Consider the following 15,585-nt stretch of genomic DNA (forward strand, 5'->3'; position numbering starts at 1 on the left):
TTTATTGGTTACATTATTTGGTTTATAAATAATATTGACAACGGTTAAGGTGATTTAGCATTACCTATTATAACAAAATATATTGTTTTTTTAATGTATAACAATACTACATGTAGATATCTTTACTACATTTTTACCATTTCCGCTCTTACAAGGAACATTATAAGCAATTGAGGAGCGAAGATTATATCTACAGATTTTACTGATATTGAGTATTAGTCAGCGTTCGAAATGGGCAATTTTACGAACCGGAGCGCTCGATAATTTTCCGAAAATATTAAAATAGTTATGTAAGATTATATAAAAACAGTGTATGTACTTAGTAGATTTTTTGTTATATACCTGCCAAGATTAGACGGTTTGCTGGGATAGTTTTGTGGCATGCAAGATTTGGGCATAATGTTGTCGGCAAGGTAGATGAAAATTGAGTTAAATTTTTAATTTCATATAAACTTTAAAAATTATATTTAAATATGTAAATGATGCAATTTTTCATATTTCCACGAGACGGAGCAATAATCTCGAGGAATTCACGAACAGGAGCAGCGCTCCGGTGCGTTCCGATCTATTTCGAGCGCTGGTATTAGTCATTCGCCCGACCTATTAAATCCGTTCTCTAGATCAAACACACTTAATACACAAAATAAAAATGGGATTTTTTCACATGCGAAATCGAACTCGCAACCACTGTGTTAGAAACAAGCTATCTACGAACTACACTAACATATGACGTGGTTGATAAATCATCACCTATGTCCTATGTAACTGTAATTTTATTTTAAATGGAGTTGCGTTTTGATATTATTTAGCATTTACTTTACTTACGTAATATAATCCATAAATTAAAACATCAAAATGATTGTATCTTTACTGAATATTTAATTACACTTCACGTGTTTTGTAAGCTTTCCAAATATGTTTGCACATATGCACTCATGCAATTATTAGAGCTAGGGGTAGAGGGTGACCGGTGACATAATATGAGAACAGATAGATTATCAAGTTATAACGTAGTGATTTTTAAGATTAAAAATGGACATAAAATTAAATTCACTGTAATATACCAACTAAATGATTCAATAAATAAAACTTTTATCACGCATTTACCACCGTTCTTGTGGTCATAAAATAACACTACACGCAAAGCCTTCTAGTCTTAATAGAGATTGTTTCCGGACACACATTAACTGCTGCGGTCTTTACCGACAGTTCACCGCTTTACCGACTGGGACACAGTTGGCAAGCCACCCCACCTCTCGGTCGCTCCTGTAATCTTTCTCAAGAACGATAAAACACTCAGCACCACTTTTGCTGTGACGCCATTAATAACTGATATTGCCTGTTGTTTTTATAATTTTATAAAACCAACAGGCAATATCTAGTACTATTTTATAATTATTTCATTAGCTGAAATATGTCAAATGAAAAAAAATATTAATTATTAAGGTATGTGGTATAGGCATAGAAATTTGACTGGTTCATTTTATCATTCGAAAGACATTCATCATCTAATATGGGGTGGCTTCTAATTACCTTCAATAAATGAGCTGAGTTAATTAAGTAACCGAATGAAAATATCTTCATGATATACGTTACTAGGCCACGTATGAAAAATATGGAATTTATTAATTTTTAGTACCTATTTGGGAAAACTTAAGTGGGTACTAAACTAACATTGATATATATTTTTTTATATTTACGACCTTCCACCGAAGATCAATGATGTACATTTCATTTTTATACTACAAAATTGGGTTATAGTACGTTTTATTGACAAATGTAAAGTTATTTTATTTATGGTTTAGCTGAATATTGTTTGAAGCTAGCTAATAAGTTAATAATGTGGGAATTTTCGATCATATATTGTATACACAATTCCTTCGCATTCATAACAAAAAAAACGTACAGTATCATGATATTTTATCTATTTTCACGTTACTGTAGATTACGTTTCATATAAAAACAGAAGTCATTGCTTTTGAATCTTGTAAAAAACTTATTCCGTTGTTTTGTTTCAGCCAATCATCACAAAAAGGGGTTTAACGTTCCAGAACAGGTATGACCACAAGATAATCTACATCGACCCAAACTTCTTGCCTGGGTCGAATACAACTCGTAAGCGACTACACACGAAGAACTATGCTCAGATAGAACTCTACGATCACATCGTCCGGCAAAAAACCTAAACGACCGTATTCCTTATCCACGAAAACAATTCTTACATTTATTTTTGGATATTTTTCATTATTTGGTACTATTTTTATTATAATAAATTATTACGCGTCAACTGATTAATAAGCTTACTATTTTTTTTAAACACCTAATATACTTATATAAAAGAAATTTAAAAGTCTAATCTTTTTTATGTATTTGTTACAACTTTAATCATTGTTGATATGTACTTTACAAAATAAATAAGTATTAAATTTATTATGAAGACCGAAAAATATTTAAAAATAATGTGATTTATTATAAATATAATGATGGCATAATATTATTATAATATTCTTTGTATAATTAATGATATCCTAAAAAAATAACTTTTGAAATTAATGTCCTTGATATATTAACAACTTTAATTTTTATTTAATTTTATTAAGTTTTGAAATTATATATTTTTTAAATAAATATACATTTTTTATTTATATTTAATGATAAAATACCATTTTCATAATTGAAAGTATTGAAAAAATTGACTGAAAACTTTTAAAACTGTTATCATCGTAATCAACCGCTATCTGTCCGCTACTGGGCGAATGCATCCATCATCTTCTCAGTATTGCGCTCTAAACCAGATCGTATAATCTAATTTATATACATTATATAAATAATTGTGACTATGTCTATATATTAATTAAAAAGGCATTTACTTGATAGAATTACATTTTACAATAATAATAATATTAAATACAACAAATTATATTTTTAGTGGATATTCTAACGCAACCATTTGGTGTAAATTAAATGATAATCTACTTAATGTATGGTATTTAATATTAACAACATTATAGTATTGTATAATATAAATGTAAATACAATAAATTTGAATGCAAAAGTCAGATGTGTGAGTTAATAATGATTATAAGGATAGAAGGTAAACCATTCTTTTTATTCAAAGACAAATAGACCTCCACAATATGGAAGTATTGTAACAGAACATTTACTATAAATAGGTATTAGATATTTATGGGTATTATTTTTTTTAAATTATTGTCCCTTTGTTATGTTAATGTTATTTGTTTAAAATAATTCACCTAAAAGGATGCTTTCCATATGCATAGATTTCAGATAAGTGTTACAGGTGCCAAAAAAGTAGGAGATTTTAAACGTTCGAGCATTTTTTTTAAATAGTGGATGAGATTAACATTTAATTAAAAGTATTTATACCATAAAACTCGCTAACTGTTACAGAGACGATAAATATTAGTTTAATTAAATATGTGTATTTTTTAATTTTCTTCTACTTTTAGTTAAATATTTTTCGATGAATTCAGCCGTTAATCAGAAAGAAATAAAGCGGAAGTACTGAAAATTGTCCACCATTTTCCAAGATGGCGGCCGTAGTACATCATGTACGAGTATTGATTTTTGGAGTGTTGTTACTGGCCACTAGCACTATACAATACATATACAAATTCTTCATGTTAAGGGAACTATTTACAGATAAAACCTTAATGTGACGACTATGGGACTATGGGTACTCGGATCGATTTAGGAAATCGAAATAGAACGAAAAAACAATATTATTATTTATAACAATATTAATTTCAAAAAATGTTATCTTTGTTTATTGTTTTATTAATAAAATGGGTAGTTAATAGATATGAGAGTAAACAAAGGAAAACTTTTGCATGCAGAGAAACAATAATTATAGTCGGAATAATATTGAATCATCTCTTTCATGTTTCTGTCAAAATAGAGGAAGAACATTATAAGCTATCTGAGAGAGATATCTTCCCATCTTGGGTTTGTTGAGCTTGAGAAATAGATATCTATAAAGTTTGTCAAAGCACTCTCCGTCTGATGCATGCAATGTTCTCATAGTGCCAGTGGCTTGTAAGAGAATAATAATATAATATTATACTATAAACTTTATTAATAATTAGTAATATCATAATTTATTTTGAGTCAAATTTAAATTAAGTTCAATTTGACTCTATATGTATATAAAAAATATTATATTGCATTTATTTAAATTTCCAACGGATTTTCAGCTACTTCTTTTGTACCCAAAGACTTGTCAATTGGTAAAAATGTGATTAAGTGAACTAGTGTGAATCCTGTAATTTTATATAAATAATGAACCGACGCAACAATGAGTAAAGAAATGTCCTCATATATAATGATGACGCATGTTCGACATTTTTATATATTTTTTACATACTAAGAAATATTTCTGTAATCATATAAACTAAGTTGTATTAGTCCTGTTAGCTTTTTAGTATAAATTATGAAATTGTAGATAGTATATTGCAAATAAGGTAAAATTAACGTCAATGCGATATCGGGATTGAAGAGAGTAAGTAACGATATTTCTAAAAACTGCGTGCGATTGATTTTATTATAATTACAACGTTTTTCTTAGCTCATATTCTAATTTGTCCGGTACAGATCTTGCAATCGATTTTTAACTAAATTACCGACTAACTAGATATTTGAAACTTTTAGAATATATCAGAACACGATGCCAATGCATTTTTTTAATACTTTTAGCCATCTTTAAGTAGAATTGAATTCATTTTCAGTTAATTCTGTTTTGTATGAAAAGTTATTTCGACACCATTATTGGTTGCTAGGTTGGGTCCTAGCAACTAAATTATTAATATATACGTGCGTTACTATGGAAATCAATATGACATGTCAAAATGACATTTCAGTATTATTTCTATCAAGTACAATTTTTTTTACAGTTTAAGTTAGTCAAGTCAAGTTTATATGATTTAACAGAAAATTTAAAAACGTTGTATATAAAAAGTTATTTTTATTTTGTAATTATTTGAATATTATATTTACTACTTATTTATTCTTTTCCCTAATACATATGTTATAATATACGAAACGAAACAATTTACAAATAACTAATTTTTACTAAGGAAATTATTTTTGTGTATGAGTTTAATTTTATTTATGCAACAACAAAACATTCTGCATACTCATCCAAAACAAGACAAGAAAATGAGGTATAAAATAAAGATATTGGTAAATAGTGAGATAATTATGTATATTAATATATTAATACAACACTTTTTTGATTCGGTGCCTTTATGGCATTGATGTTTTAGTAGGTATTTTGATAAAAAAAATCTTTTTGTAACTTAATCGCGCCACTGACAGCCACTGTAGAGGCTTTTGGACCAGAGAATAATCTTCGGCATCTTTTCATTAAACATTTGCAAAGCAATCGACGCAAAAAGCTGCCCACTTTTGTCCAGCGTTTGGCTATACTGTAAATCTAAAGTCCACCATTGTTATGAGTACGCAAGCATGTCATTGCGCACTAAAGGAAAGCGGCCGTTCACGGACAATGAGAAATAAGCTAATGAAAATAGAACAGGCATTTTGTGCATTTATATTAAATGAATACTTAATCTTTATTCGTTTAAGAATGTTGTGGAATCAAAATAACGACCTAAATTTCATTAATGGAGACTTTATTATTCTTTTTTCTTATCGACACAAGATATTATACTACTCGTAACTACTATTATAATGTACTTGAATTAATCTGTTGTTTTAGGGTGTGCAGATGATCATCACACAGCACCTGAGTTCACTGGTTCACTGGTGGGACACGTATTCCGGATGCCGCCAAAGAGTGCGACACTTCGTACCCTTGTGGCACAGCCTCAAGGGCTCCGTCGCCGTGGCCGGCCCTCCCTCACCCTGCAGCAGTGCTATAGGAGCGACCTACATGCTGTAGGTCTAACATGGCGAGAGGCGCAAGAGTTGGCGATGTACCGAGGGAAGTGCCGCGAACTTGTGCTTACCCTATGCCCCAATGTTGGGACGTGACAGGGTGGAAGAAAGAAGACTATTATAATATTGATATACATACACGTGAAGTGTGACATATGACGTAGATAGAACGATGCGGAGCGAGAGAAAATGATGCAATAAGCTTCGTGTAAGAACAGTCGGAAATAAAAACGGTACGAATAATTAAATTTACAATAATATGCAATTTTTTCACAGTAGAAAAAGTCGCAATCTGCGCAATTTTATGGTTAAGTAGTTCCATTATGTATAATTAACAAGGCTGTGTAATAAAAACTCTTTGTTACAATAGTGAATTCGGTAAAATATGAGTACTTATTGAATTGGCAACTATAATAGACGAAATATGCATTATTTGTAAATAAAATAAAAATCGCAACGTCCTGTGGACGCAATTTATTTATAGCAACATAATTCATTTTATTTATAATTTTATCCATTTTTTATTTCAATAATGATCACAAAAATGACATAAGGAAAGACAAAAATTATCGTAGTAGTAATTGTATATTTCTAAATGAAGAAAATCTATTTTTTTGTAAATAAATGACTTCATAAATAATTTTAATAACTAATTAGTGTTTATTTTGTAATTTTCCACTGGTAGTATGATTAAAAGAAGATAGCCTCACTGACAGGAATTTAATATTCGTCATAATTTAAAAACACGCGTGACAATGAATGATAGATGTTCAAAAAGTCAAGGAAAACCTGTGTTTATTATCGGAAACGAATAACATTTTAATTAAATAGGTAAATACATAATAACACTTTACACTGTTTAACCAAAATTAGCAGCTTATAATGAGTCAGTATAATATATTCAAAGACGCGTGATCACTACTTACCAAAACATTTAGGTAAAATGATCTTTAGTATAGCATTATTTACGATCACTTCAGAGTATCTACTAATCTAATTATTAAATTAACTAATTAATTTTCCTCATTCTCTGCATGCTTAAATTAACGAAATTTAAATGAAAATAGTTTACATTTTAAACAATGACGTACTTAACATGTTAAATTCATTGTGTAGGTAGGTAGACTTTATTTTCATTTTTTTTTTGTATTGTGTTTTTATTTTATTTTGCATGCAAGGTTTTGAGAAAATGCATAACAGCAACCAGATTTTTTTTATTTACGTTTCCTGCTCTTTTCAACACATGAAATGTTTCGGATGTTGATATATTCCATCAACGTGGGCATGAGTTTAGGTGGAATTAGTTTTATAAATTCTTACTATAGAATGTATTTAGCTTATTTGCTCTTTATACTATTTTTTTAATAATACTGCTTCAATTTCTTTCTTTTAATACAGTTTTAATACTATTTCTGTATTGTTAATGTCATCTGGTATATGTAAACGCCCATATCAAAACTTAATCTACGCAATACGAAACTAACGCTTTGTCCAGGTAACGCGATTTTGACTCGCGCGCATTCCATATACATGTAACTTCATTGGGCCATCCACATGTAATCGCCGCGAATCACTTTTCGCGCGCGGTCTAGGTACAGGTGACCTCATTGCCCCGTCAGCATGCACTCGCGATATATCGCGGCGAGATACATGTCAGCTGGACAAGCTCTAACGCAATTCAAGCCCAACATACTGTGTGTCACATTCTATTCTTATAAAGATGTTCTCTTAATTTTCCAAACACGGTTTTATTTATCTGGTACCTACTTATTTATTAGTTAATAATTATTTTTATCTATGACCTTAAGTTATTATTATTATTTTTTAGAATAAGTTAATCAGGACAGTTTACTTACGTATGTATATATTAATTAAATTAATATTTAAGTATCGTGTTTTATTGCCCATAATCGTTATATTTTGGACGTCAATGGAAAGGGTGGTGCAACTAGCATGTTAGAGTTTGTGAATTCTCAACGTTTAACGATTGCTCATGTGTGAACAACCAAACACATTTCATATTATTGATACACATTACCAGTGCCAGGCTAAATAAATATAAATAGTGTTCGAATCACCTGCTAATTAAATGCATTCGGGTGATATAACGAAATAAACGCCTTTGAGCCGGTTGTCGGCAAAATGCATTATTCATTGCTTAGTAATAGTTACATTGATTAGTTGATCGGATTAATCCAAAAAATACCTAAATCAAATTTGAGTATCATAAACTACCTCAATATATTCACACAGAACTATATAGGTACATATTAAAATGTAATATAAATTCATTTTATTTTACTCACAAAAGTTTTTATTTTGACGTATTATAGATAAAATTCAAAATAAATGCCTATGTTTTTTTTTTACATAAGTAGTCATTAATGAAAATAAAACACGATTGGTGAGGTAAATTTAAATGTTTTTTACTAAACTCTTACATTATTATGGGACTATGGAATATTGGTCATATTAACATTATACAAGGAACGGTTGCGTCGCCTACCTATTAGGCGTTTGCTCTGGATTATACACAAAATTGAATAAACAACATTTGGTTATGGCAGACGCGAATATCGAACTTAAAATTTCGTAAAGGATACTTTGCCACTACTCCGTCGTCCTCTTATAATGATATTGTTAATTGATTACAATGTCTTCCTGGCGTAACCATTCCTCATCATCATAAAATTATAACATATGTATATTAAAAATATTCATTACTTGACGTGTTTTTTAATGTAGACTGTTTCCAACAAGAACAAGATACCACTTGAGACCATCAAATTGATTTGCTACCAGCGATTATATAATATATTTCACATAATTTATTATTATAATATAAAAACAATAAAATCTTATTCATTCTTTGACATATTATTATAAATAGCTAGGCCGCAGAAAGCAGTCTTGGTGGCGGCATTCAAACGGCGGATCTTGGGTTGCTTATCACTGGCTTCGACAGATAATTAGAACAAGGACATATAAACCAATTACTTTTTTGTGAAAGCTATGAGTATGTATTATTTATGTAAAACAAACTAGTGTCGATTATAAAAAATAACTTTCTTGACATTTTATGAAGTTTTCGGCAGCACTATTATTATTAGAATGTCGTATGTATGGCATTAATTATTATCAGCAATAATTAACCTTATGTAAATTTGAAATAAGGCAACATTGCGACTGTGAAATTGTTTAATCTCATTATTTTGTAAATGCTGGCATGTTTATTAACCATTATTATTATATATTCTCGTGATTCGTAATAATTATTGTTTTCTCAAAATTTAATACTTCCATAATATATTAATAAGCATATTATTGTTTACACCTGCATGAAGACTTTTGTTTATAAAAAGAAACAGAGCAAAAGTTTATTATTAAGATTTTATATATATCCCTAGTCAACTCTCTAATCTGTTTCATCATTATGTATGGCATTAAGACTAGAATAGGAACCTCGTATTAAATGAAAAATATTGATAAAATGTATCGAAGTATCGGCCAAAAAGTATCGATTCTTCTTCGATGTCCATATTATAATATTCTTATAAAGTACAAAAAGAAGATTTTTTTTAGACGATTTAAAATGTGGTCCTATAGGAGTATGTTAAGAATTCCATGGACGAGAAGAACAAAATATTGTCGTTCTGGCAGGCTCTCTCAAATATGTATTCAGAGAGTCTTTCAGTTCTTACATAACCAGAAGACAAAACTACAGGTGGGTACTTTGTAGACGAGTATTGTCTTTGGACACATTCTCGATGTCAGACCGAGTGGATGTTTCTACGACTCTAAATACCATCAGCCATGCAGATAATGGAATGCAGGGTATCATTAAAGATATCGAAATATTTAGGATTAAAGATATTTATGAGAAGTCGAAAAACCACGTAAACGAAGATGAACTATTTTTGGTGATGTGAATATCCATCGTTTAAACTTAAGTATAGTCTAATAATATTATTTTTTTGTTTTTAAATTTAAACACTTATTTCTACAGACTATTCTATATGATTTACTCTATAAAGTATAAGCATTATGTTTCATTTATAACAAGGTAATTCTATTTAAACCGGTGGTGGGTGGGAAACGTATTTCATTTGCGGACCAAAATTTGCGGCAATTAGACATCAAAATACAGTAAAACGATGGACACAACCGCAAACGGTGGTTAATATTGTATTCATTGTCGATGTAAAAGCTGCGGTTTGTTTCGATAAAAGTTTTTAAACCTAGCGTAAACGCAATGGCGGTAAAATATTCACGAGGAATCAATTACTTAGTGTTTCAATTGCAATTTTTTTTTACAATCAATTGAACAAGATTTTATATAATGATCTAATGAAAATGTTATCTGATGAGATGAGAAAAGGAAGGGGTGAATTTATAAATTTATTAAGTGGGTTGATGAATAGAATGTGCTCCATTTTTAAATATTTTAAGCATTTGTTCCTGAGATATTATTAGCATTCAGATCGCAAGGAGTGCCTTTCTTAAAATGAGACGCCTCCTTAGCAATCAACTTCTTAACCTAGGTCTGAGACTGCGTATGGTACGTTGTTATTTTCTCTCAATTCTTTTCAATGGTATGGAAGTATGGACGCTAAACTAAGAGATGTCACGGAGACTTGAAGCTTTCAAGATGTGGCTATATAGACGCATTCTCAAAATTTCTTGGACTAACCGGGTGACAAATGCTGAAGTTCTCAATCGAATGGGGAAGGACCGAGAAGTTCTACGTGCTATAAAAACCAGGAAACTACAGTACCTCGGCCACATTATGAGAGGACAAAAGTACAGTATTCCCCAACTTGTCATTCAAGGAAAGATCAATGGTAAGCGTAGCAGAGGACGGTGCCGCGTTTCGTGGCTTAAGAACCTCCGTTATTGGTACGAGTGCAGCTCCACCGAACTGTTCCGGGTAGCAAACGACAAAGCTAAGATCGCCTTGATAGTGGCGACCTCCGCTAGGGTATGGCATAATAAGAAGAAGACTATTCTGGGTAGGCTCTCTAAGAAGGTTATGGTTACATCGTAAAGTAAGTACCTACCCTTAGAATTCGAGAAAAAAACATAGTGTCAAATATATAATCAGTTTGCACCAAGTATCAATTTAGAGACAACATGTATATTTATAAAATTGATGGGAGTTTTGATCCGCTAACTATGTAATCGTCAAAACTTGTTCACAACTTTATAACCTCACCCCATGGCATACGGTAATAGATAATAAATTATAGCTTAATACAAATTATTTTAACCACAAAAACGGGTGAATATTTTAATTTAATAACATACAGTTTCACTTATGCCTACTGTCTTTTAACGACAGGGAAATTATTTTAATTTATCCATAAAAAATAATGTATTTATTAAATTGTTTGACCAAAATTAACATTAACTTTAAACGATTAATCAAGTGCCTACGTGTAATACTGCGCGTACGATTCCTTGTTTACGAAAATAATATTTTTAATGTGATAAAATATTTGTATTTTTTCAAAATATATTCCACATTTTAATTATATATACGGAATGTAGATAATAATAAGATTTAACTACAAATTATTTATTTACTGAAACCTTTATTAAATCTTAAAATTTCCATAACAAGTTCTTACATAACAAACGTTTTAATTATGATAATACAGATGTTGAAAACAACCCATCTTCAATTTTCCATCAATAATGAATTGTTATGTTTTTATTTGACCTGGCATTGATATGAACCTCGGCAAAAAAAGTCGAAAAACAACTATCAAAATATAATCAGCAAATATATTTTAAATGAATATTTTTATATAACGTGCGTACAGACAAAATTAGTGAATACATTTTGTTTCATCTTAGGAATACTTTTGAGATTTAGATATACAACAAGATTAAATGAAAACTATAAAAACAATAGGCTTTTACTGTCTGAAAAAAAGAGTGATAATAATGATATGTATACTAATAAGGCGAGGTACAGTGTTACTTTAGTTTTATTATATACATCTAGCCACATAATACGGAACATGCAATTAAATACAATTTATAGATACTGTAAATGTATGTCACAAGCTATAGTCACAAGCATCGTAGCTCGATTCGTTGTGAATGAAAAGAAAGTTATACACATTTTTGTTTGAGAAAAGTGTTAATTATTTAAAAATCTCGATGGGGGGATCCTTCAAATTTTTTTTATTGTCATTTTATCTTTGAATTTTTAAAATTTAAGTGGTATACTTATTTTCCTTTCTTAATATTTCAGATGTCACTAGTTGCGCTATTCTCCGCTTTGAGCTATATTTCTTGTAGGTTTCTTTAATAATGTTAGTTGAATACGTACGTCATGATAATATATGAATAAACGGGTGAATGGAAAACTGACCTCTTTCAAATATCTTCTGTTGAGAAAGTCATTGTTGAAATCACCGATTTCAAAATTCTTCGTCACATTTTATCATTCTTTCTATTCAAATTTATCGTAAGCTGTGCTATCTGTAGTAAATTGATAGGGAATATCCCTACGTTCATTTTAAAATTGCATAGAAGTCAATTTACTGAATATGATTTAAATATATTAAAATTTCATAATAAATAGTTCACAAATTCATGCTATACCGATCTCGCTCAAATACAAAAAATTGTGTTGTTTTAAATGTACCAAATTTGTTTTGTCTGTTATTACTTTAAGTAATCTAGTTACTATCGGCAGCCCAATAATACAATTTTGTCATTATGCTGTAGCTTGTACATTGTAAGATTTCAATATTGATTGAAATACTCATTAAAAAACATGCGAATTTTAATATGTTCAATAATCAGAATGATATATTCTTAAATCTTGTGAATTATTCGTTGAATAAAAGAAATAGTTAATTATAAATTATTAGCAAGTGCAAGTAGCTACATCTATAAAAATATTGGAGAAATTCCACGACGTCGGTTAGTAATCAAAAGTAATAGTAATAATACCTACTTTGATTTAAGAAACAAAAATCGATTGCCAAAGTAGCTGATTTGGAAGGAACGCTGATGGGTAGGTATAGTAATTGACCAATAGTTAAAATTTGTTCGCTATTAGTATGTCACGCCGTAGCATAATGGTAATGCGACGGATGAGGCGTATACTCGGGAGATACAGGGTTCGATTCCCCGTCGGGGTGACTTACTTTTTTCAAAAAAGATTTTTTCTATTGGTTATTATATACTATATCAGAAAGTGTTTTTTTTCAAAATAATATATGTTTAATATAAACTAGTTTTATAATTTTAAAGTAATTATAAAAAAAATATGGTGATTTAAGTGATATTGTTATTAACTGATAATAACTAAAGAGGACACGAAAAACAGAAATCACTCAACTAACTCAGTATTTAAAAAAAATGTAAATCGCAAAAAGTCTAAAGTCGCTGCATATACGTAATGGTTAAGATCTGTAGAACTACACCAATAACGCAATACGGAATAAATGTCTCAATAAGAATAATTAAAATCAGTTTGGAGAGGCATTCATTCAGGAGCAGATTGATCCAGGCTATTGGTAAATATAGTGATGAGTGAGTATGATTATGAACCATATTTGATTATGAAACATACATTATAATAAATACTATCAACATGACATATATACAGTATTTCGATATTTACAAAATATATAAAAGTACTGATTTTTTCTCTAACTTTTGTTATTTTCTCTTTTTATCTGATTATTATAAATAACAAATACATATTAGATAAATAAGTATGTCTTGTATACAATAGATGCATTTATTTAAATTTAAATAACATGTGATAAATAACATTGATGTAACATTAAAAAAGCCACGAGTATGTAATCAAAACATAAGTAGGTGATTAATACACCGATACGTATTCGTTGTCAAATTCAAAAGCATGAGGACATAATATTATTCTATTTCATTACTTAGATTTAGGCTGAAGTCTTGACATTAGATAATAATAGTTATACCTACCAGCTTAAATATTTAAAGGAGTTGTTTCTTCATATTATTTCATGCAAATTATTTAATTATTCTAGCTTTGCACGAACGATTAACAGTTTAAAAAAGTTAAGGGGGTAGAGTATACAATAGATTTTTTTCTGAATTAAATATTTCTACCTATGTACATTTTGCATTTATAAAGTATCGTTAAAACTGTGGCTCTCCTTGACGGTGGTCAAGTTTCGATAAGGGATGACGCATTGACGGATGAAGAATTAAAATTGTGCTGAATATTCACTATTTTTATACGTTTATTCTATGGTTGGGTAAAATTCCTATTTTATTGGATATATTCAATAAAAATTGTTTTAATAACAATAAATAAATTCTAAAATGCCATTGTTATAGCTAGTATACAATAGTTTGTATGTAAATTGGAATTTTCCAAAAATAGCTCTGAAATAAAGCGGCCGTAAGCGATAAATTGAACGTTACTCGATACTAAATTTTAACCACTGCATTATTTGTTATTTTAATTTAATTAGTGTCATTTTTATTTTAATCAAATCTATTATAATATAAATTTACAAGTAAATTATACAACTCAATTAACCTTATTAAAATAGCATTAACAGAACACATTTATTGAACTTACTATCATTTTTTGGCTGTCTTGAAAAAAATAAAACTCATATAATAGTACTGTTTTAGAATTTGGCCAAAAAATCTAAAGAATTAGTCATTTTAGAAAAAGTCGTGTTATGAGTAAAATATGAGGAATAGTAAGTATAATCATTAAAAAATGCGATTGTTCAATATATTGTTTTTTGATAAATATTAAGAAAATGAATATTATTTAGATCAATGAACTTTGTAGATTTAGCTGATAAAATGTATTGAATTTATTTTTTTGAAGTTATACTTCTTTTCGCGCGTTTGGAAAATCAGATCATAGTGTATTTTTGACGTGTGACATGTAACATATAATTTATTTTTTCACACGAAAAAAACGCACTCGATTGGATTCGAACCACCGATTGTTCGGTTATCAGCCGAACATACTACCTTTACACCACAGTATGATACTGCAATCGTGACGATTATAAAGTATAAAATTATAGTTTAGAATTGTTCCGTTGCCTAGGCAGCGAATTTATTATTGTCGGCCATTTTTAATTCCTTACGTAAACAAACGATTAAACGTCAGAGTGACAGTTGGTACTTTAAAAATAAAAACAATAAGAAACCATTATATAATTTAGTAATATAAGTTAAAGTGTATAGAAATAAACCAACGGCGTTCCAATAAGCGGTCCTTTTTCTTGAGTGTGTCATTTAACAAAATAATTAAGAGCTATTCAACGAATCTAGTTTATCACAAGTTTTGTTTTGTTACGCTAAAGAAGTATAACTTCTAACGCGCGTACATAAGTACACACAACGATTTTTTAATATAGAAAACCTCTAATAAACTATACTGAAACACTTTTCAAACAGCTTTTCCATGAAATAATTCCATAAAGTCCAAATTTATTTTATTTATCTTATGCCATCCTCTATCAGAGGTCGATCGACGTCAAATTGATCTTTGACCACTGCCCGGAACATTTTTGCAAAATTGTTTTTGTATCAATCACACAGGTTTTTAAGCCACAAATATCCTGTCTCATATATACCGCTGAGCTTTCCTTAGATAATTGAGCTATGGAATGCTCTATTTTCCCCTTTCAT

At 29.6% G+C, this 15,585-nt stretch overlaps 2 protein-coding genes across 3 annotated transcripts in view; one reads left to right on the forward strand and one right to left on the reverse strand.

Moving 5' to 3' along the window:
- The window catches only part of LOC147064680 (cilia- and flagella-associated protein 299-like), a 29,378-nt gene extending 27,192 nt beyond the window's left edge, over positions 1 to 2,186 (forward strand). The window contains exon 4 of the mRNA XM_085957915.1: positions 2,019 to 2,186. Within this exon, the coding sequence (XP_085814041.1) occupies positions 2,019 to 2,186 (168 nt within the window). The remainder of the gene's footprint in view (positions 1 to 2,018) is intronic.
- Nos (Nitric oxide synthase) overlaps positions 1 to 15,585 on the reverse strand; it is a 294,071-nt gene that overhangs the window by 188,997 nt on the left and 89,489 nt on the right. The gene's annotated exons all lie outside the window — the stretch shown is intronic.

The sequence above is a fragment of the Rhyacophila brunnea genome, unplaced genomic scaffold, assembly GCF_057557595.1.
Source record: "Rhyacophila brunnea isolate RB1 unplaced genomic scaffold, BYU_Rbru_1.0 scaffold_7, whole genome shotgun sequence".
Lineage (NCBI taxonomy): Eukaryota > Metazoa > Arthropoda > Insecta > Trichoptera > Rhyacophilidae > Rhyacophila > Rhyacophila brunnea.